This window comes from Telopea speciosissima, chromosome 10 (assembly GCF_018873765.1).
Source record: "Telopea speciosissima isolate NSW1024214 ecotype Mountain lineage chromosome 10, Tspe_v1, whole genome shotgun sequence".
Taxonomy (NCBI): Eukaryota; Viridiplantae; Streptophyta; class Magnoliopsida; order Proteales; family Proteaceae; genus Telopea; species Telopea speciosissima.
Window position 1 is genome coordinate 55520078 of NC_057925.1, and position 20851 is coordinate 55540928.

The following is a 20851-nucleotide window of genomic DNA, read 5'->3' on the forward strand; positions in this document are numbered from 1 at the left end:
CTATATCCATCACAAACTACCTAAGCTTTTGCGATAACCAAAATAAGAGAGAGAGAGAGAGAGAGAGAGACCCCTTCATCATAAAAATGAAATGCTTGAAAATTATTCCGACCAAGAAGAAACACAAAATAAACCCAATACCTCCTGGTATCTTGCTTCTCATTCCAGACCCAACAAGCAGATTAAGTTAAAATACTAAGGAATTAGGTGAATAACATCTCAAGTCTCAAAAGTCATGCTCTCTGCCTCACGCCTCACAGATTCAAACAGCACAGAGGACAGGTAACGCTCTCCAAAGCTGGGGAACACAACCTGTACAACATAATAAAGGGGATGAAGCTGACTCCTGAAGACACAGTTAAGGAAAAGGATAAACAAAGAAAAGGCATAGGTGAATAATAAATTTTCAAGTATCACTATTCACTACAGAAAATTAGTTCATTATTAATAAGACAACAAAGGAAATAAAATTCATCGTTCAAAACTTTAAATGATGAAATGCAACAGAGAATCTTGGGGGAGGGGTTGGCTTCGGTGAGGATTACATAATGAGGAGAAAACTTGATCCATAGAGTCTCAAATAATGGTCCAGTTCTTAGATGGACAGTAGCCCATAAATCACAGCAGTAAATTATTCCTAAACTACAAATTGGTCGTTTGAGTCTTACAGGTTACTATTAATAATCAACAAAAAAGATGGTAAGTTAAACAATTAAACTGATTTTTGTGATTTCAGAGATATAATTCATCCAAGAAATATCTCATCAAATTGGACGATGGCCAGGGTTCAGCTCAGATGCGAAATTTCAACCAATATTAATCAATAACACACAGCCGGAACCCACAATTCAATGGGATCAGCCAAAGAGATCTATAATACTACACTGATGCAACAATCTCAACACAAAATTAAACTTGCTGCCATGTTTCTCATATTTTCTTCGAGACACTTTAAATCATCTAGTGCAAAACCTTAATTGCATAAAACTTTGGCCTTGGGTTATGTCCAAAGCAAAATGAACTGTCTATAGCAGTCATACTTACCACAATGAGTTTTCCAGCATTTTCTGGTCTCCGCGCAATCTTAACTGCAGCAGCTGCAGCAGCACCAGAAGATATCCCAACCTATAACCATTATCCCAAAAATCATCAGAAATTGAAAGACTAGCAACCAGAGACCTCCAACTACAGACAGAAGAGATTTAATGTGGTAGTCCAAAAACCGAGGTGCTAATCTTGAAGACCCTATCAATGGAGATTTTAATGATGTAGCAAACTTACCAGCAAACCTTCTTTCAGTGCAAGCTGCTTTGCAGTTTCAATGGCTTCGTCACTTGATATCTAGAAATCACAGAAACATAACAGTTGACTAATGTTAGTTTGTCAACTAGTAGAGATCTGATGGTTAAACAAACTTGGGAATTCAAGCATGAAATGAACTACACTTCTCAAAAAAGTTCATCAGAATTACAATCAAAAGCGATCAAGTATAACTGTCATACAATTTCTAGTGGATTGATATAGCATTATAAGCATGTGACTGAGAAACAAAGCCTGAGCTCCTGACCGCTCAAACTATCAGCCAGCTAAAAAGGCCCAATTCATGAGGCCTAAGACTTCCCATGTGCAGGCCAACTGCTAGATTCAAATATGCCTTTTCATAGGCCTTGTTGTAACCAGATAATGGTAATAATCACTTGGAAAACTTTGGGATTCCCAGAAGATGGCTTTCTAGGATATTGCAATCTTTATGCAACTAAATAGACCATTTTCTGCACAGCCAGAAGGCACACCTTTGACCCAGTGTGTGTGTGTGGATGGTACGTTAATGACGAATTTCTCCATAATAAGTTAGTTGCAAGTTATAAAAATCCTAGGCAGGCAACAATTCATCAACCAGAGTAACAACTATTTTATTTGACAGGGACATCACTGTTAACCACTTTTAATTGAGGCATGCGATGAATGACAATTTATAACACCACGAATTAGAACAACAGTTCACAGATTCACTGAAAGACAAGTTCCTACTCAGGGGGCTTACTTGAATAATTTCATCAATGAGATCAAGTTCCAATATCCCGGGAATGAAACCAGCTCCAATACCCTGGATCTTGTGTGGGCCTAACACAGTTTAAAACGCAGGATGCATCAACTTAAGAAAAAAGAATGAACTCAATTTGAGTAAATAAAGAGAACCATAGCTTTCAACTATAAGTAGCAAGTAATCAAAATAACCTAATGGAAGTTGCCAAAGATAAACAGGGGAGATGTAAAAACGTTCAATACAATTGATAGAAACATTAACCAGTTCTCTTGAACTTTTTGTCATTTAATATCATTTTAAGCAATGGATATTTATAATACTAATAAATTCTTAAAATCAAATGACTGCACGTTTCTTGACTCACATATTAGGCATCAAATCTTACTACTACATAACCCCATTTTTCAGGAGCTTAATTTTAACATTCCGAATTAACAAATCAAAATTTAACAAATGTTCATGTGTGTCCCCTTTACTAAATGATCCATAAAGGACTTACACAAGAAACATGCAAAGAGTACCAGAATCCACTCATAAAAGGATGGAACAGCACAAGGAAGATCAAAAAGACATAAGTGTAAGACATTCAAGATGCCTCACCAGGCTTTCCTCCAGATAGAACTGTACTTTCAGATGGTTCCACACCGTATAGCTAAAAGAACAGAAAAAACATGTCCAGAAAACAAGAAATGAGAAATTAGCATACAGCAAATGAGTTGCTAATACACTGAGCTTCTGTTCATACAATATGATCAGACTAACCTTAATATTAGGGTTTTTCTCTTTAAGAAATTTCCCTGAACCTGTTATCGTACCACCCGTACCTATACCAGAAATAAGGGCATCAATTTTCCCACCTGTGCCTTTCCAGATCTCTGGTCCAGTGGTCTCGTAGTGAACCTTAGAAGGTCAATTAAAATTGTTAGTAGGCCTTTGTGTGCAGCTCACACATCTGAACAAGATACTGAATGACAAATACCTTGGGATTAGCAGGGTTTTCAAACTGCTGTAATACATAAGCATCGGGTGTCTTTGACAAAATTTCCTCTGCTTTCTGAACAGCCCCCTTCATGCCCTTAGCAGGATCTGTGAGGACCAACTCAGCTCCAAATGCTCGGAGAATGATCCTCCTCTCAAGACTCATTGAAGCAGGCATCGTAATGATAAGCTTGTAACCCTTAGCTGCTGCCATGAAGGCCAACCCAATGCCGGTGTTACCACTAGTAGGCTCAATGAGGACACTCTTCAGCCATCATCATTATGACACAATCATAATCAAGGAAATTCATAAGGTTCCAAGAAATAACATTAAGAAATAAATTTTCTTGCTAGTCACCATTTCATCTAATTAACCTTTCAGCAAAATCAACTCTTGGGGATGCCTATGCAAAGTTAATTAATGCAGACTATCCGCATCCCCTTGTATGTTGATATGCAGTGAAACAAATTTCATTAAAATTCCAGTTCATCTTTAGATTTAACACCAGCTGGCAAAGAATTAGGAAGTACAATATATTTTACAAGGACACAAAATTGGGAGAAGTTAGGACCACTAGACAGGATTGAAAGTTGCTAAAAACATTCTTGATTCATACTAGCTGTTCACTGTCTGCAATTCACATGGTACAAAACTTGCCACATTTTTGGGATACTAGGAAAAGATAAAGCTCAATTATGCAACTTCCTAACTCTGGCAAATACTTCACAAATGTAAAACTTGTTATGAAATGCAAAACTGGTTGGATTGGTCTGGACTCAAGGATGGTTTAGTGAACATACGAACTAAAATACAATTAAATGATTATAATCGGAACCATAAACATCTTCCTACAATTCCATATATTAACCAAATCCCATGGAGGGATTTTCCTTTCCCCCCCCCCCCCCCCCCTTTTCCCTTCTCTTTTGGAAGGGAAGGAAGGAATTAGGCCTAACAGAAGGGGAAAAAGAGTCAACCAACCTTCCCTGGTGCTATGAGGCCCTTCTCCTCCGCATCGGCGATCATACTATATCCAATCCTGCAAGTTGGAATGAAATCAGGGCATGAGAAACATCACGGATTAAATTGAATTTACAATGGTGATAGTCATAGTCACCATTACACCTGTTATAAATTGGAAGATAGAGAAATAAAAATTTACTAGAAGCCACCAAGCAAAATCTGGATTAATACCTGTCCTTAACACTAGAGCAAGGCTCCATCATCTCTAGTTTGGCAGCAATACGGGCCCCACAGCCATCCACAACGTTGTTGAGATATACTAACGGCGTGTTCCCTATCAACTATTCAAGCCAAAACCAAAAAGATTACAACAAAGGAACTATAACAGAGAACACCCAAGAGAAAAAGGATGGGACGGAAAGCTACACTGATGGAGGCAACTTACTTCAGTAATATCTTTTGCGATTGCAGACCCCTCCTCCGCCATCTTCTCAGATTACTGCAGAAGTAGAAAAGGAAAAAAAAAAATAAGATACAATTTCTCAGGGATCAAGATAATAAGTAAAAAAATTGTCAAAAAGGAATCCCACACCCCTTCCCAATCCCAATCAAACGAAAATTTAATAAGAAAACTAAAGGCCCAAATGCTCGAATTAGGGAGTTGAAATTGAAAGAAAAAACTATTATAAAGAAAACGAAAAAACAATTTCAGAACTCTCAAACTCCTACTTTCGAAAGCTCCGAAAAACACAAATGCAAACATCCAACCTTGCGACTATGCAAACAAGCAAAAACTTTGGAAGAAAAACCAAAACTTAAAAGAGATGTCAAAATATGAAACAGATATCCAAAACGGCTTTATATCTGCAATTCTCACCAAACGCGAGTTATTTTAACATTTCTATTGAGGAATTGTTGATTTCGAAGGAGATTGCCTCAAAGGTCAATTTATTAGTCGGAAAATTAGCATATTACTATAAATTAAAATTCGGCTTGGCTTTACTGTAATACCAAAAAATAGATGCATTGGCTGGTGGTTTGGCAAATCAATACCGAATTTTATGTTGAAAATTTTTCCTTTTATTCATTTCTGACAGACTTTCACGCCAAGTTTTCGTACAATTCTATACATGGCTCGAATTGAAAGATCTGAAAATGATATGACAGAGAGAGTCTAGAAGATGGAACTTCAGAAAAAAGCAAGCAATAACTACCGTAGAAAATTTTTCTGGTTCAGAGATTCTGAAAAGTATAACTGTTTTGACGTGATCAACATGATAACGAAGAAGAAATACCTTTTTCTGATTTTTTTTCTTCCTGACAAAATATTAACGGAAATGATCAGTTCTGATAGCGACGACTACGTGATGCAGTGAAAGACGACTCTTCTCTTAGTCCCTGATTGACAAAACCTATCCAATCAAGAAAAAGATTGGAGAGGAGACTGAGAGGGAGAAGTCAATTCACAGCAACCAACTGGGCCCTGCAAGCGTCTTTCTTGTTCCCCACTTGAGACCTCGAGATTGAAATTTGTGAAATGAGAAATAAGAATTGGCAGGTTAAAAGGTGGGATTTGCAGCCTCAACCCTCAAACGTTTTGGTCAAATTTAAGCGGCTCTTATTTGGGAGAGACATGTGGCAAATGGCCATCTTCGGGAGACCGACATGTGGCAAAGGATCATTCAACTAAGCTATGCATATGGATGTGTATGGATACTATGCATTGCATGTTATTTTACATTCTTACTTTATGGACTGATATGATGAATAATGAGATACAATAATGATTGAATGATGCTATATATAAAAATGAAATGTGAATTGTGTATGAACATGTGATGTAACCCAAGTATCGCAAGTAGGTGTCGGGCTTGGGATTACCATGAGAGTGTGGTGAGGAGAGCGCTAAAAATGTGGAAATCTATGTGATGGATAATCGATGGATTGGATTCGGGTGGTGACCGGTATATCAGTATAACACCCAATCACCCCCAATGCATGAATCCCCTACATGTCTAGTGCACCTCCTGGGAGATCACCATGTGGCAAAGGACCACCTCTGGGAGATTGACATGTGACAAAGGACCATCTCCTGTATTTTTTTTTATAAGGATCATCTCCTGTAATGTAATATGTTACTTACATTACTATAGTTATTTAGGAAATTTATTGAAGGTATAGTACGGAATGGGACATGTGGGAGAAGTTTGAGTTCTAACTACTTGTTTGGTTTTGCCTATTTAATAGGCTAATATGCCAGACGTCATTCTTTCTTCCACAAAGCATATTAAGTTTGAGTTTATTACTTAATATATTTTTTCTTTTCCTCTCTTCCTCTTTCTCTACCTAATATTTCTCTATTTTATTTTATTATATTTTTAAATTACTTTGGACTTGACAAGATGTATACACAATCTTAATTTCAGGGAGTCCACTATACAATTCCAAGAATTTAGCTCGTCTCTAGGGAGCCTAGCACGCCTAGGATGCTGCCAGTCATTGGGTTGTGCCGCACACATCCCTAGGCATGCACCAAGATGTGTGTGACACAACTTAGCTGCTGGATGCCCCCTGGTAGCACCCTGGGCACTGGGCTCCTTGGAGATGATCCTGATCCCAATTCTAAACGCAAACTCATTTTCTTTAACTAGAATTTAGAATTGAGATCTCCAAGAATCGCATAGGACCCACAAAATGTTGAGATATTTTTTTTTTTCGTTAAAAGCAAATGTTGAGGTTGAAAATGTCAAATGACAACTATAATTGCTTTTACCTAGCTCAAATTTCTCAAAAACTTTCTACCAAAATTTTTTTTTCTCAAAAACTGTGGTCTCATCTCCTCTATTTTCAACATGGGTTTTTTATAAATGCCCCCTGAAAATACCCATTTATCCAAATGCCTCCCTACAATTTTTCAAATTCCCCCTTACTTTCAAAACATTATAGTAATTTGGTCCCTGCCATTAGTTTGGGACATTAGAGGTTAGTTTTAGAGGATTTAATGATCAAAATGCCCTTATCATAAAAACCAATCAAAATTAAATAGTAAAATGACCAAATTGCCCTCATCTTCCCCAAATAGCTTTAGGTTTGAAATGAAAATCGAAAAAACACCCTAAAATCATTCAAAAAACCATCTTCCCCAAATCCTTTGCAAATCATAAATGGGTTGGATTGAGAAATGAATCAGTGGAGGATTCCAATAACATTTCATGGCTACTAGATTTCTTCTCCTGTTTTGAAACCCTTTCTCTTGAAGATTAATGAAAGAAGGTAGAGAGTTTACAATCACTATCAACATTTTGTATATCAGGTTAACAGATTCTATACAAAAATACTGGGGGAAATTGATATGAGTTCTCCCCCAAATACATGGATGGATGGAATTACAGTTACAATACAGACTCATTACACAAAAATTTCTTAAGAAGATGATTAACGAAAACTTGTCAATCTCTCTTCTTGCTTCCAAGCCAGAGGCAGCAGAACATGTATGGGTCGTTAAAGGGTCATCTTCTACTGCAACTACCTTTCTCTTCCTGAGATGCATCTTGACGTAGGAGTTCAAGAACAGCAGGAGAATGGCACCATTCAATACAGAATTGAAGACCCAAGCCCCAATTCCATTACACCCACCTTTCAAATGTAACAGAAGGACCCCAACATGCTACACCAAGTTGCAGCCCAACAACACTACCTGGCAATTCACCACGAAGGGGAAGCAAGCGGTGGGCAGCCCGATTGCTGTTCAGAACCGATAGCTATAGACCACCGAATACACTAAAGTGGCCGAAAGTATGGCCAAAACCTGAAACGATTGCGAGATTCCAATAACCCTTTTCCAATCTTGTATTTTTGTTTTGTGTTTTTGGGTTTATGTTTTCTTGTTCCTTCCGGGTCCTGGCAATGAAACCAGTACAGAAAATGAAAGAGATTGAAACAGGAGAAGAAATCTAGTAGCCATGAAATGTTATTGGAATCCTCCACTGATTCGTTTTCTCAATCCAACCCATTTACGACCATTTGCAAAGGATTTGAGGAAGATGGTTTTTTGAATGATTTTAGGGATTTTTTGGATTTTCATTTCAAACCCTAAACTATTTGGGGAAGATGAGGGCAATTTGGTCATTTTTCTGTTTAATTTTGGTTTATTTTTATAATAAGGGCATTTTGGTCATTAAATATCTTAAAACTAACCTCTAACGTCCTAGATTAACGGTAGGGATCAAATTGCTATAATGTTTTGAAAGTAAAGGAAAATTTACAATTACAAAAATTGTAAGAGAGCATTTGGACAAATGAACGTTTTCAGTGGGGCATTTGTAAAAAACCCTTTCAACATCATCTAAAATCCAAGGTGTGCTCTCTTCTATTTTTGACATCATCATGAAGCAATGGGCTCCATTCTTATAACGGAAGGGTGATGGCAACTGTCATGAAAGTGAGAGAAACAAAGGAAATGAAAGGGAAATTTTTAATTCTCTACCAACCCCCCCCCCCCCCCATATTTTGGATGCGGATCCTCTACTGGCGAGCTGCCCCAACTTCCCTACTACAGAGACACAGTAGGCCGTGAAATGACTGTTTTACCCTAACTTGGGCAAGGCGCTTGGGCAGAGGTAAGGCGGTCATTGCGCACCTTATTGTGTTTACGCAATAGGGTGCAGTATGGGCAGCTCGACACTAGAGGGATCCGACCCTCATATTTTTCTTATGTTCTGTTCTCTCTTATGGTTAAGGGTAACAATTTAGAATCGAGACCAGTTGTTTAAAATTGAACTAAAGTACATTGATTCGATTTTGGTTTCAAAATCTAGACTCTTTTCTCAATTGGATTTTATTTGATTTTGGTTTCATGACTAAAACTGTTGAACTTAATCAAATAAACTATTTTCGAATCGAATAAAAAAATGGATAAATTTATATTCTTTTTTAATATTCGTACATCTCTCTTGGTATATCCAGACAATAGATTGGAGCATAAACTGAAACATTTTGAAACTACAAAGTTAATAATTAACTCGTTAACACCATATAAAAACATTCCTCTTAGAGTAGCTATTAATATGTATAACAAGATTTATCTATCGAGGGTTGGTTTGGTTCAATTTTGGTTTCATGATTAAAATCGTTGAACTGAATCGTATTGCCTATTTTCTTATCAAATAAGGAACCGGGTAAACTTATATTTTTTTTTAATATTTCAATCAATGTGGATGATAAATTCTAGGGACAAATTCTTAGCCTACGTTGGGTAAGTAGGTTTCAAATTTGTTTTACTTCCACTACTTTCTATTTTGAAAAGATTTTCTCAGTCTTCAAAGTTGGTTAATAGTCATGCCATGTAAGAACAAAATAAAAGTAAACTTTCAAAATTGCCCCCAAAAATCTGTTTTAATTTTAAACCACAATGGAGAGAATAGTAGGGAAGGGGTGCACAACTTTCTCTACCTGTTTTTTTTATAATTGTTTCTCTTTTTTTTTTTTTTTTTTTAAATTTTTATGACCGAGTTTCTTTCCATTAATTGTGATTGAGATCCCATTCACCATAGGGCGGAAATAGGTATTGGGAGGGTATTTTGGAACATTAAAAAACCCTAGGATGGGTTGATAAACCCTAAGATGGTGGGTAATAATCCTTTTTTTATATTTTATATTTTTGTAAGAATAAATTATGTAACACCCCCTGAAAAGATACTCAAGTCACCCTTTGTTTTTGAAAATATTCAACCATCCCCTATAGAGTACCGGTGTTAACTTAAAACAATCCAAAAGCTGAAAAGACAATTTTAACCTCAACCAAAATAAAATAAATAATGATAATTGAGATACCCAACGTTTGTAGAAAATACACTTTAGATACTTAAAACTTGAAAATTATATTTAGGATACCAATTTTTATATTTCCAATTATACCCCAAATCACCACCACCGCTACAACCATGGTTGCCCCAGCCACCCCGCCATTATCAAAGTTTTCTTCTCTATAGAATCTGTAAAAATAAGGAAAACAACAACAGAAGAGAAAACCCAGATGAAATCGCAGAGCTCTTTCGACCTGCAGGATTAATAAATAAATAAAAAAGGAGGGGGAGGGGAAGGGGGGGGGGGGAGCCAAAGGCCACCATGATTGTCAGCCACGGCTAGCATTCTGGCCACGCACACTGAAACCCGCAAAGGGCTGTGCAACCATAGCTGCCCTAACCGCTACCTAATGCCGCTGCTGTCGCCGGGAACTCTCCTAATGCTCCGGTGGGTGGCAGATTTAAAAAAAAAAACATTGGCAGCCAAGGCTGCCATTACCGTGAGCATAACAGAATAAAGGAAAAGAAGGGGGTACTATTGATTGGGCAGCCAAGGCTTGCCATGATCGTGAAATCAAAGTAGCAACAGGGGCGCGACCTAAGGGATTTTTTGGGTTTTGAAATTGTTTTTTTTTTTTTTTTTTTAAATCTAAGGTTGGGGCTTGGTGTTCCCGGCAGATATCGCCGCCATTATAATCATCGGAGTCATATCGTCGTTCGTCTAGTTTCGCCGGTGCTGGAGGGTATCAGAAGAAGGCCGCAATTGGCAGCTGAATGTTTGTATAAACCCTTACTTTTTCTGTTTTGGGGGAGGTTGAAGACGGAGATATCCCCGTCATTATCCTATTTTTTTTAAGATTCAAGGGTAGTTTAGAGATTTAAATTTATTTAACTTGTTGACATCATCAGGTAACTGCATAAAACCGATTTGATTTCTACTCTTCCAATTAAGTTGTATTTTCATCAGGTTTCACAGTTTTTAAAACAGTTAAATTAGGTTGGCGTAGTTTTACCCTTGCTTCCACAGAGAGGCTATTTCCAAACTCAAACTCATGACCACTTGATCGTAATGGAGTAATCGTTGCACCAAGGCCCGCCCTCCTTCTCAAGTTCCAACATAACCAAAAATCAACCCAAAATTCATGAACAAGTAGACCCCATAGTCCCTTGCTAATTTGTCCAATGTATATTCAAAATGGAATCTATGAAGCGGCAAGAATAAAATTTAAAAAAAAAATTCCATGTCAAAGTTATTTTTAGTGCAATGCAGTTCATCCTAATGGAATGCAATTAGTTGAAGGGCAGTTGCAGCTTTATGATGAACACCATTAAAGAAGCATTCAAGCTCCCCCCCCAAATGAAGTTGAGAAAAAAAAAAACATGTTTTTGCTCAACCCATCCCTGAAAATTTCAAATAGCATTTCCTAAAGATGTATTTATAAGGTTCTGTACAAATTCAATACCATATTGTTTGGTTAAGGCAAGGAAAAGATGTTACTCTTTCAAAATTGTTACAGAATTCAAGTGCCAATACGCAAGTGATAGAGGAAAAGAATAATTAGAAACCATATGCACTGCAGACTTACAGCATGGTAAGCCATTTTGCCTTGAGACCTTGCTCCCTGCAAATCATTATCCATGAAACCCACTACCCTGTAAATTGGCTCCCAAGTCCCAAACTTTCTTGGCCATTTTTTTTGCTTAATCTTCAGTTTCACATTGATTCCTTTATCAATAACAGACCAAAGCACTATCTGAAGCTTCCCCTCCAATTTCTCCCCGCATGGCATCGATTTCATCAGCGAGAGCCCTCTGCCAGAATTCTTCCCACAGCAGCAGCAGCACCACAAGCAGTAACCTCGTTGGCCAAGTTACTTTTCATGTCCTTAGAAATTGAATAAGCCACGGTAGCAACCTTACTAGTTGCCCGGTGAACAATGCAGGCACGAACTGAGCCACTTGATATTTTAAGTGTTTCAGCAAAATGCCATGGTACTAAGGATCCGATGGTAGATCAAAGGTTGGAGTTACCAGCTGAAGAGCTACTCTTCGACAAGAACATGTGGATTTGGTTTGTTCTTCAAAAGCTTTGGAAGTTTTTCATCTCCAGACATTGATTTATGGGTTGATTTTCCCTTGCTTTGACTCTTTTTTTTGTTTTCTTCTCCTTAATTAGAACTATTGTACTCAGGTATCTCTATCAACTATCAAGTTTATACAACAGTTCACCACGAATTCGCACATCTTCAACCCCATCAAAGTCATCTTCATCAACAAGTGAGGAGTAACTCACTAGCTCACCAACCATTTCTGTTGAAAGTTTTTCTTTCGCTCCATCTGTTTCTCTCCATGCTTGGCTGAACCAGAGGAAACCCGCTTAGTATCGGGATCCACGAGCTCCATTTCAAGACCTTCCAGATGAACTCTATAGTGGGGAAGCAATGGAGAAAGGTTAACTAGACTTGCATGATCTGTGAAGGCATCAGCAGGATCAACACTCCGGTTATCATCCATCTTCAAATGCTTCGCTCCCGGCTCCATGCTCCATACCAATAATCATTGATGACACCCGAGAACATAATTATAAAACATGAAACGGATGAGAGAGTTAACCATTGAGGTAAAGGAGACGCTTCTTCTCAATATCAATGTGCCAGTATACTTGAAAACTCCATGAAGGTTGCATCACAGATACAGGCTTCTAACAAGTACTAGCAAATGGAGTTGAGAGCTTAAATTGCAGTGTTTGTGTTTAGCATGATAATTTTCCAATGAGGAAAATCGTCGAGCACTTGCTATCCGATAATATTTTTTCCTAGTCTGCCATCATCCATCATAATTTGTTTTCTACTCTGTCATCATCCCTCATTGTAGAAAGTCCACTCGATTGACAGATATCTCGGCTCTGAACTGAGAGGCTGATATCCTATCCCTCTCCGTCTATCTTTCTCGGCTGAAATCTACACCTTAGAGATGCCTTTCCACGCCTTTCGTAGGCGTTATGGGGAACAAAGATTCTGCAAGGTTCAGTGATTATATTCATGGGCAGGAATACAATACAAGGCACTGTTCACTTGCAAGTTAGGTCTACTGAACACCTAATAGTAACAAAATAATAAATAAAATAAAAAAACAATATGACAACCAGGAACAGAGAAGATCCAGCATAATTAGACACTAATTTTATATGTTTTTTACATGTGAAATCACTGATGTGGTTGGTTCCTGGGTCAACTGAGTCAACTGAACTAAACAGTCATCCAGGTAACTTTCACAATCACCTACTACAAAGTTTCATGAAGACCATGAATACAACTCATCCTACTAAAACCAGATTAACCAAGACTAGAAACACAACATCACCTAGAGCAATAAGTAGAACCATCGTCAAATAACACACAGGGAAGGAAGGCTACAATAAGTGGTTAGCGTCTTAGCGATTACAGACAGGCCATTGAAAGGAGATGAGCTTGGGGTCATCATCAGTGTAGCTATCTTCAGGTTTCTTGCATGCTCTTGACGTTAAGTCTTTATCGGTAGTATACCTGCTGATATCCTGGTGCCATACCATTGCCATAAACTCCATATGCCGGATAATTCACTGGAGCTCCTGGATAAGGCCCAGCGATTGCAGGAGGGGCTGCTTCTTCTGGTGAGTAAGCGTAAGGATCCCTAACAGCTGGTGGGCTCCTGTTACCATACAAAGCAGGTGGTGCAGGCCGATCATATGAGTAAGATGGAACCCCAGCTGGGTATTGGACATGGGATGGAGATCTGACGAATGTAGGGCCTGCAGGTGCAGGGAAAGAGGATACGTAAGCATTTGTCAAACGGCCAGCCTTGGCAGGAGGCATAGGTCCTCCATTGCTAGCACGGGTTCGCTTGTTGGCGGGGACTGCAGCTGGCCTTTTCTTCTCAGCCTTAGACTTTTCAAGCTGTTCAAGACGCTTCCGGAGGCCTTCTGGAGGGAACTCAGCCTCAAGCTTGTACTCCTCGATGCATTTGATGACAGCTCGAAGCGCTGATTGTTCCTTGCGTCCAGCAAGCTGCTGCAATGAGAAAAAAAAAAAACCATAACCTCTTACTTTCTTTAATTTGCCTAAACAGTATCAAACAAAGTCAAACTTCCTAATCTTCTGCCTGAGCTTGTGCCTCTCAATTGACAAAAGAAACTTCCAAATGATATTAACTTCTATTCTCTGAAGAAATACATGAGATTGACCATAATACCAACAAACAATTGCAAAATTGCTAGTTGAAAGGGAATTTCCCACCACTTAAGTGAGAGAGTGAATACTCTAGCAGCATTGGTTACTGTTTATATCGATGGAATTCTCACCAGGTGAACTGGTTTGCTAGAGGTAAAACTCTGATATATTTTTCTGAGACGACAGAAAAATAAAAATAATAATAATACCATGTCAACACAAGTTAAAAAAATTTAAACATATCAAAGATGACTACTTTTTCAACTTTCGGTGAAACAAAAGAAGCCAAAATTAAAACCTCCCTCTGATGGGAAAGAAAACTCTGTGGGTCATTACTGAGAAAGAAAATGGGTTAACCCCAACCCCTTCTCTCATTAGTATTTTCTATATCTAAAAGAACATTTTGACTGAACTTTTAGTTTTAAGACATACACAAACACAGATAAAGAATGGAAAGAATTGGGAAAATCAGTTCAGGAAACATGCACATACAGCTGCTCGGCCAGAATTGTTACGATCCTCCAAAATAGAATTGGCAGCTTTCCTCGAATCTTTCAGATAAGCTTTCAGCAGGGGAACAGGAGGGAACTTGTCCGTAAGGCCAACTTCATATGTAAAATGAACTGCATCGACTTGCTGTCCCTTGTTGATTAATTCTTTAATCATCTCTGCAAGTAACAAAAGCATGAAGACAAAATGAGGAATATCCATCTCTGCAGAAAATGTGCACAAGAACATCAGGAACCTTTCCGCACCATCGAAACTTTGCCCATTTAACATTTGCAAATGCAGATTTCAAGTCCACATTGAAAACCATACTTTGGCAAAGGGCAAATACTAGATCTTCAAAAAAAATGAGACATCTCTGCACTAGAGTACCTAGTTTCCAGCTTTCTTCAGTAAATATCATTACATTTGTTTTTTGTTAATAAAGATACATGACATGCAAACTGCCCTCAGTAAGACTATGGGTGGCACTATTCATGTTCGGCCCTCAAGCCACCCATATCCACCCGTTCGAACCCACCTGAACCCAGACAGGCCAATAAACAGGCTGATATTGGGTAAGTCATCTACATGGATATAAAGTAAAATCTGCTCATGCATGGGTTGCGGATCTAGACTGCCGTACTTATCAGCCCCAGCCGAAAACCCACCTAATTTAACTAGTAGTCATCATAACTAGAATGTTTCATTATAAAAAAAATTAAAGTGTACTAATGTATAACAAATGAAATTAAACTACAATATCGTTTATTTATTTTTTAATTTCTACATGAACCACCCACACATCCACCAATTATAAAACGGACAGACTAGCATGCTTACCATAGTTATAAAGGCGGCAAGGCGACAAAGGCATTGGAGAGGGTCCAAAATCAAGGCGCCCGCCTAGGCGACCAAGGAGCCTGGACGCCTAGGCGTCGCCTTGATAACTATGAATTGCTTACACCCTGTGGATTTGGTCAAGACAGTAATATAGCAAAAGGTACCTTCGATCAACTCATCTGAACCTGCTTGATTATTAACTGTAGGACACTTAATCTTTATAGGTCAAGATGGACAATATAAGCAGAAAATGAAATCAACAAAGAGGCGGTGTTACAAGGACAAAAGCTAATGACTCAAAGCCTCAATTACCACTTGAAAGGACTATCTGGAATTTCGTTATAACTTGATGCCATGAGGTATGACATCCTAACTAATAAAAGATACTAATTTGACTAAATTGTTTGACTTCTTTGAATTCAGGACAAACAAAAGAGGGAAACTTTATCTCTGTCACCAACTTCTCCGTTAGAACTATGATTGTCCTTGAAAATCTGTCTTACATTCTCTTAAAAATATCCAAGACTCTTACCCAACAGATGCTGACCTTTAACAATGAAAGCATCAACCATGTGAACTAGAATAAACTAAACCAAACTTCTTGACATGACATGACAATTGGGGGGGGGGGGGGGGTGCCAGAATTCAATGACAATGAAGAACGTGAGTTACAAACACATATCAGGTTATTTCTCTCACCTCCACCCCCCCCCCAAAAAAAATAATAAGAGTAATGCATTCTTCTCAAGTCAAAAGACCTTCAGTACAACCCCCACTCCAAAGAAAATAAATTCAACAAAGCCTTAACTCTGCAACTAGGATCAACAAAAATCCTGTGCAATCATTCGACTCTTACAATAACAATTTGAAAGTACAGATATAGTACATCAACGAGAACAAAACTGCAAAATATTACATGGTCTAATCACGCCACAGGCACCCAGATACACTTCAGATATACCCAGACCAGACCTAGCTAAACTCATCAGTCAAATTGTTAGCTGATTTCTATTGCATTTTTTAGAATATTCAACTTAATACACATCAGCCCTCATTGTTGCAGTCTTTGGTCTTTGTTGCACAAGACAAACCATGTCAATAGACTTCCCCTCATCCAGTCACCCTAAGGTGGGAAGCTAAACTTCCAATAATAACTTTTTTTTCCCTCATAGCCTCTTACTCTTACCACTAGTCAATCTCAACATCCTGAAGATGGGCTACATTCATTTCATGTACATGAAATCAAGTAAATGCCAGTGCTAAATTTGTCAGCAACATCCTTTCAAAGAAAGAGGATTCCCCAGGATTAAAACACACAGATTCCAGCTCATACATTCGAAACAGGAGCATTTTTACACACTCAATAAGCACATATGATTTTCACACAGTGCCCTGAAGTCCAGATCAGGGTTGATCACCTATGGCCAACCAGCCATAAAGATTGATAACAGAAAGACATGGATGGTAGTAAAACCCCCATAACTTTCTTTTCCTACAAACATTTAAAAATCATTGTATCATTGCCAAAGGGTTAGCGAGTATTTTGCCCCTCAGGTGAGCGTTCTTAGTACTGATTGAAAGCTGGGGATGATGATTCAATGCTGGATAAGTCTTCATAAGTAAAGGCCTTTGTGGATTAAGTTAGGGGTCAATTTGATCTGTTTACATATGAGATATGTGAGGTATGGAAAAAGAAGGAATGATGTGTCCATCTTTTCGAATAAGATGGAGAGCAGGTAGACAGTACATACAAGATACAAGTGGAGCACTGCTTGAAGGAAGTCGTATCTGTGTAAGGCGTACATGCCAGAACAAGCAAGCAAGTCCTTCCGTGCCCCAGCTATCGTAGCCGTAGACCACCGTTGCTTGTTTGGTCAGCATACGATTTCCCTCCAGGCGCCATTGCTGGAAAGGTTCAGATTCAAAACTGTATGAGGAGCTTCCACCACATACGGCTCCTATAGGGATGGAGGTAGGCCCAGCCCAGGTTTGTGCGGTTAAGGACAGTATACAACCTCATAAGAAAAGAAAGAAACAACAAAGTGACAAAGTACTGAGCAGAGAAAAATTCAATGAAATCCTCTTCCAGATTTCTTGTCTCAGTTCACATACTCAAATGATTCAGACTATACAAGCCAAATAGCAACAACGTCTGACGGAAAACTATAGACAGTGAAAATATTTAGGGTGACTTAGGGAGAGTTAAAAATGAAAATGGTGAAGGGATTAAACCTTTACAACCAAAGGTAAAGAGTTATCTGCTAAAGCAATAATTTTTTAAGCTTCCCAAAAGTGGGTGGAAGAGGTTGGGTTAAAAATGAAGAATGGTGAAGGGATTAAACCTTTACAACCAAAGGTAAAGAGTTATCTACTAAAGCAATAATTTTTTAAGCTTCCCAAAAGTGGGTGGAAGAGGTTGGGTTGACCATGAATCCATGTTTTAGATCAAAAGTAGTTGTGATGCAGAACCAAAACCCAACTCAAAGACCTTGAATCCAAGCCTTATAACATTTCTACTAGATGAGGCAATGGGCTAAGTTGCTATACTACAAAGTAGATGCAGCATAACCCAACCAGCCCCAACCCGAATTGAAATCAGGATGAGGATTACCCAGTCTGAAACAATCAAAGGTTTCTTTCCCCTACTTAAAAGAAATTTATCAGAAACTCGTTTAATTCCATTAAACTTATGGCTAATTGGCTATAAGCCTATAACCAAGTCTTCAGAAAAGCTAAATAACTTGGCCACAACATTTCACCTTATTCAATATAAATTTATAGGGAAAATCTTATTCTAACCAAAGTTGGAGTAAAAATAATTTGTAACATTACTTTATTGCCCTATTAGTGTAGCACAATTTTTTCTTTCAATGAGGATAAATCCTGTCATTTCACAAGTGAACTCGAAAAAAAATGCAAGACAATGAAAGCTCTTGACAGTAATATAATGGCAAAAAATCCTTTTTACCCTCGACTTAAAAGAACTGTTGGGAATAAGAAAAGGGGCAAATCAGAAGAAGGTTACAACTTCTCAGTTCACCAATTTGGTTACAATAAGATGCACCCAAATTTATAAGATTATCCACTGATCCAAATCTGATAAAAGATGGAGCATGCAGGCAAGCCTCTCAATTGGCCACATGTTTTTTCACCTTATACACAACACCCACTCTTCCCTTCAAAATGGCGGCAGTTCAAATTTAAAATTTAGGGTCAGGCATTCATAGTCTGCCGGGGAAAATTGGCCAAAAACTTTATTTTTTCTTGCATAAGCAACAAAAAAATATTCTATTTAACTCCAGAAAGTAAGACACAAGGCCAAAACAAACAGTAAAGGGGGTAAAAGAAGCTGAAAATATTGAGCCAACACCTTTCAAATGATCACACATTGAATCCTCGTTGGTTACACCAAATGATAGCCTAAAAGCCCCTTCCCGGTGATGATCTCTAAGCCACAAGAATCTTGCAGCAAACTTATAGCTATATAATACATAAACATAACTTTGCTAAAAATGTCAATTATTCTGGGGGTTAACTGGTTGTCTCCACACAAATTAGAAAGCAGTATGGATGGCAAATTTTTGAGTGACCTGTTCCACTAATTTTGTTTGACTCAATTAAAACTGGGTCGGGACATAGATTACCTGCCTGAAATACAGGTTAGGGTTCAGGATTCCTAGCTTATTTGAGTTATGAGCATTTTTGTAGAACTTCAGTCTAAACGAGCTGGACACGGACAACCTGAAGTAAATCCATGTAAGACATGGACTCCAGTCCAGACCCGAAAACCAGGTTCCAAGAGGATCGGGGTTGAACAGTTAGTCATAGACATAGTGGATCATGCAACGTGAACCCAAATTTGTCCAATTGTTTACCACTCCTAGTAAGCAGTTGATCAATCAACAACATTTAGATCACTGGGTGCAATTGTTCTCTTCAATTCCCCACAATATGAAAAAAAGTTATTAATTTAAAACAGTTCAAAAAATATAGACTGTCCTTGGTAACTTTGTGGTATTATCAAAGCACTCAACCCATTAGCCTCAATCCAGCTTTAAAGAAGGAAAAAGTTGAGATATTTAAGACAGGAAAAGAAGCAGCATTATATTCCAGACCTTGACAAAAATAATCGAGAGAACTGAAAAATAATAAATTGGACGGGAATTTAGTGATTCAATCCTTAGCAACAGAAAGGACACAAACAAAAATAATCAGTAAAAAGTATGTGGGACAACATACCAGCCATTTTATCCCCCAGTCCAAGTGAAACAGCGAGCTTAGGCATCTGCTTCCGCCAGGCGGAACCAATCACGAGCTTCCGATACAATTCAGCATCCCGTTTAGAGACAACCGCAAATGTAACCAAGTGCTGCAGAAAAGTGTGTACGTCCGGCGTCTTCACATTCTCAATTCCCCCACGCTGATCCAAACTCTCCTTCCAAGCCTCTGCAATCTCCTTTGCCCGTTCCTTCACTCTCGGCGGCAACAGAGGTCGCGAATTCCCAAAAATAGGGTCCGCCACAACAGGAATGAGCGATTCCAGGAGCAAGACACAAGCCCAACCCAAATCATTCGACTGCTCACTCTTCTCAACCCGCTTGTCAACTGGGAAAACTTCGGAAATCGCCTCCATAACAAACTTCGGCGGATCAATGCAATCAGACAAGGCCAACGGAATCTGAGCACGAAGTTTGTCCAATTCTTTCTTCTTTGCAGTCACAAACTTCCAAAATCCTTCAGAATCCATCTCCGAACAAAAAGATCTCAACTTTAAGAGCATACCTTCTTCACTATCATCAAATTCTTCTTCACCCCTATTCTGAAAAGCCTTCAGTGCTGCCTCCTTGAGTTCTTCAACTACAACCAGTGCCTGTTCCACATTTCCATCGATGGAAACCTCACGCTTCTCCAAAACATCTAAGGATTCCTTGGTTTTATGGTCTAGGTTTTCGATTTTCTTCTTCAAGGCTTCAGATTTCTTCTGTAGATCTTGTTCTAACGAAGAAAAATGATCAGAAAGCTCCTTCCATAACAGAGTACAGCTGGTCATCAAGGACGTCTGCCTCTGGAAATCTTCGAAACTCGTCTGAAACATTTCGCCGGGATCAGTAATGGCTACCGATCCCATTGTTACGACGAAGGGAAAGGTAGATCGGAACCCTAGAAATAGAAGTGAGGTTCTGAAAAAGCAGCCGTCGGAGGTAGTGGGTGGTAAAAACTAAAAGGCAAAGATGGGGTTTTTCGAGGAGGAAAATGTACGAACTTGATGACGTGGAAGATTCATAGCTCTACACGTGGACAACGTCTTTCAAACGCTGGTGTTGATTTTAAAATAGTTTGGTCAGGAATACCCAGGAAGTCACATTAGAATGCGAATTTCCAGAACAACCACCACGAACGAATTGCTTTCGAATTTCCGCCTCTAATGTTTCAATGGAACCCCCTTTGGGGGGGGGGGGGATTTTCCAGCCATTACACTGGATCCAAGGAGTGGTTTCTCATGTGTTCTCTCAATTACTCT

The 20851-nt window shown here is 38.6% G+C and overlaps 2 protein-coding genes across 5 annotated transcripts; both read right to left on the reverse strand.

Annotated features, from left to right (window-relative positions):
- Positions 1-110: 110 nt before the first annotated feature.
- Positions 111-5375, reverse strand: LOC122643960 (cysteine synthase-like). 3 transcript variants are annotated; one of them, XM_043837539.1, is made up of 11 exons: positions 5316-5375; positions 4435-4493; positions 4221-4330; positions 4008-4065; positions 3027-3290; positions 2810-2947; positions 2648-2699; positions 2045-2124; positions 1282-1341; positions 1045-1125; positions 111-312 (listed from the first exon to the last, which is right to left on the reverse strand). In XM_043837539.1, exons 2-11 carry the CDS (start codon positions 4474-4476, stop codon positions 220-222), a joined length of 978 nt encoding a protein of 325 aa, XP_043693474.1. In that variant the 5' UTR covers positions 4477-4493; positions 5316-5375; the 3' UTR covers positions 111-219. The 3 variants fall into 3 exon arrangements, with proteins under 3 accessions (XP_043693474.1, XP_043693475.1, XP_043693476.1); XM_043837540.1 differs by lacking the exon at positions 5316-5375 and adding an exon at positions 4799-4921 and having other exon boundaries at positions 4435-4488; XM_043837541.1 differs by lacking the exon at positions 5316-5375 and adding an exon at positions 4762-4778 and having other exon boundaries at positions 4435-4494.
- A 7578-nt stretch (positions 5376-12953) lies between these two features.
- Positions 12954-20528, reverse strand: LOC122643958 (FRIGIDA-like protein 4a). Of its 2 annotated transcripts, none has more exons than XM_043837537.1 (3): positions 19570-20528; positions 14494-14669; positions 12954-13842 (listed from the first exon to the last, which is right to left on the reverse strand). In XM_043837537.1, exons 1-3 carry the CDS (start codon positions 20456-20458, stop codon positions 13324-13326), a joined length of 1584 nt encoding a protein of 527 aa, XP_043693472.1. In that variant the 5' UTR covers positions 20459-20528; the 3' UTR covers positions 12954-13323. The 2 variants fall into 2 exon arrangements, with proteins under 2 accessions (XP_043693472.1, XP_043693473.1); XM_043837538.1 differs by having other exon boundaries at positions 12954-13839; positions 19570-20526.
- Positions 20529-20851: the final 323 nt, after the last annotated feature.

Bases quoted from the DNA above. Each gene is read 5' to 3' on its own strand.
- LOC122643960 (XM_043837539.1), bottom strand. From the start codon at position 4,476: ATGGCGGAGGAGGGGTCTGCAATCGCAAAAGATATTACTGAA. The intron at 2,948-3,026 runs GTATTTGTCATT...TGACCTTCTAAG, and splicing joins AAAACCCTGCTAATCCCAAG to GTTCACTACGAGACCACTGG. The intron at 313-1,044 runs GTAAGTATGACT...TATGTTGTACAG, and splicing joins ATGCTGGAAAACTCATTGTG to GTTGTGTTCCCCAGCTTTGG.
- LOC122643958 (XM_043837537.1), bottom strand. From the start codon at position 20,458: ATGGGATCGGTAGCCATTACTGATCCCGGCGAAATGTTTCAGACGAGT. The intron at 14,670-19,569 runs GTATGTTGTCCC...TGTTACTTGCAG, and splicing joins ACTGGGGGATAAAATGGCTG to AGATGATTAAAGAATTAATC. The intron at 13,843-14,493 runs GTATGTGCATGT...TTCTCATTGCAG, and splicing joins ACAATTCTGGCCGAGCAGCT to CAGCTTGCTGGACGCAAGGA.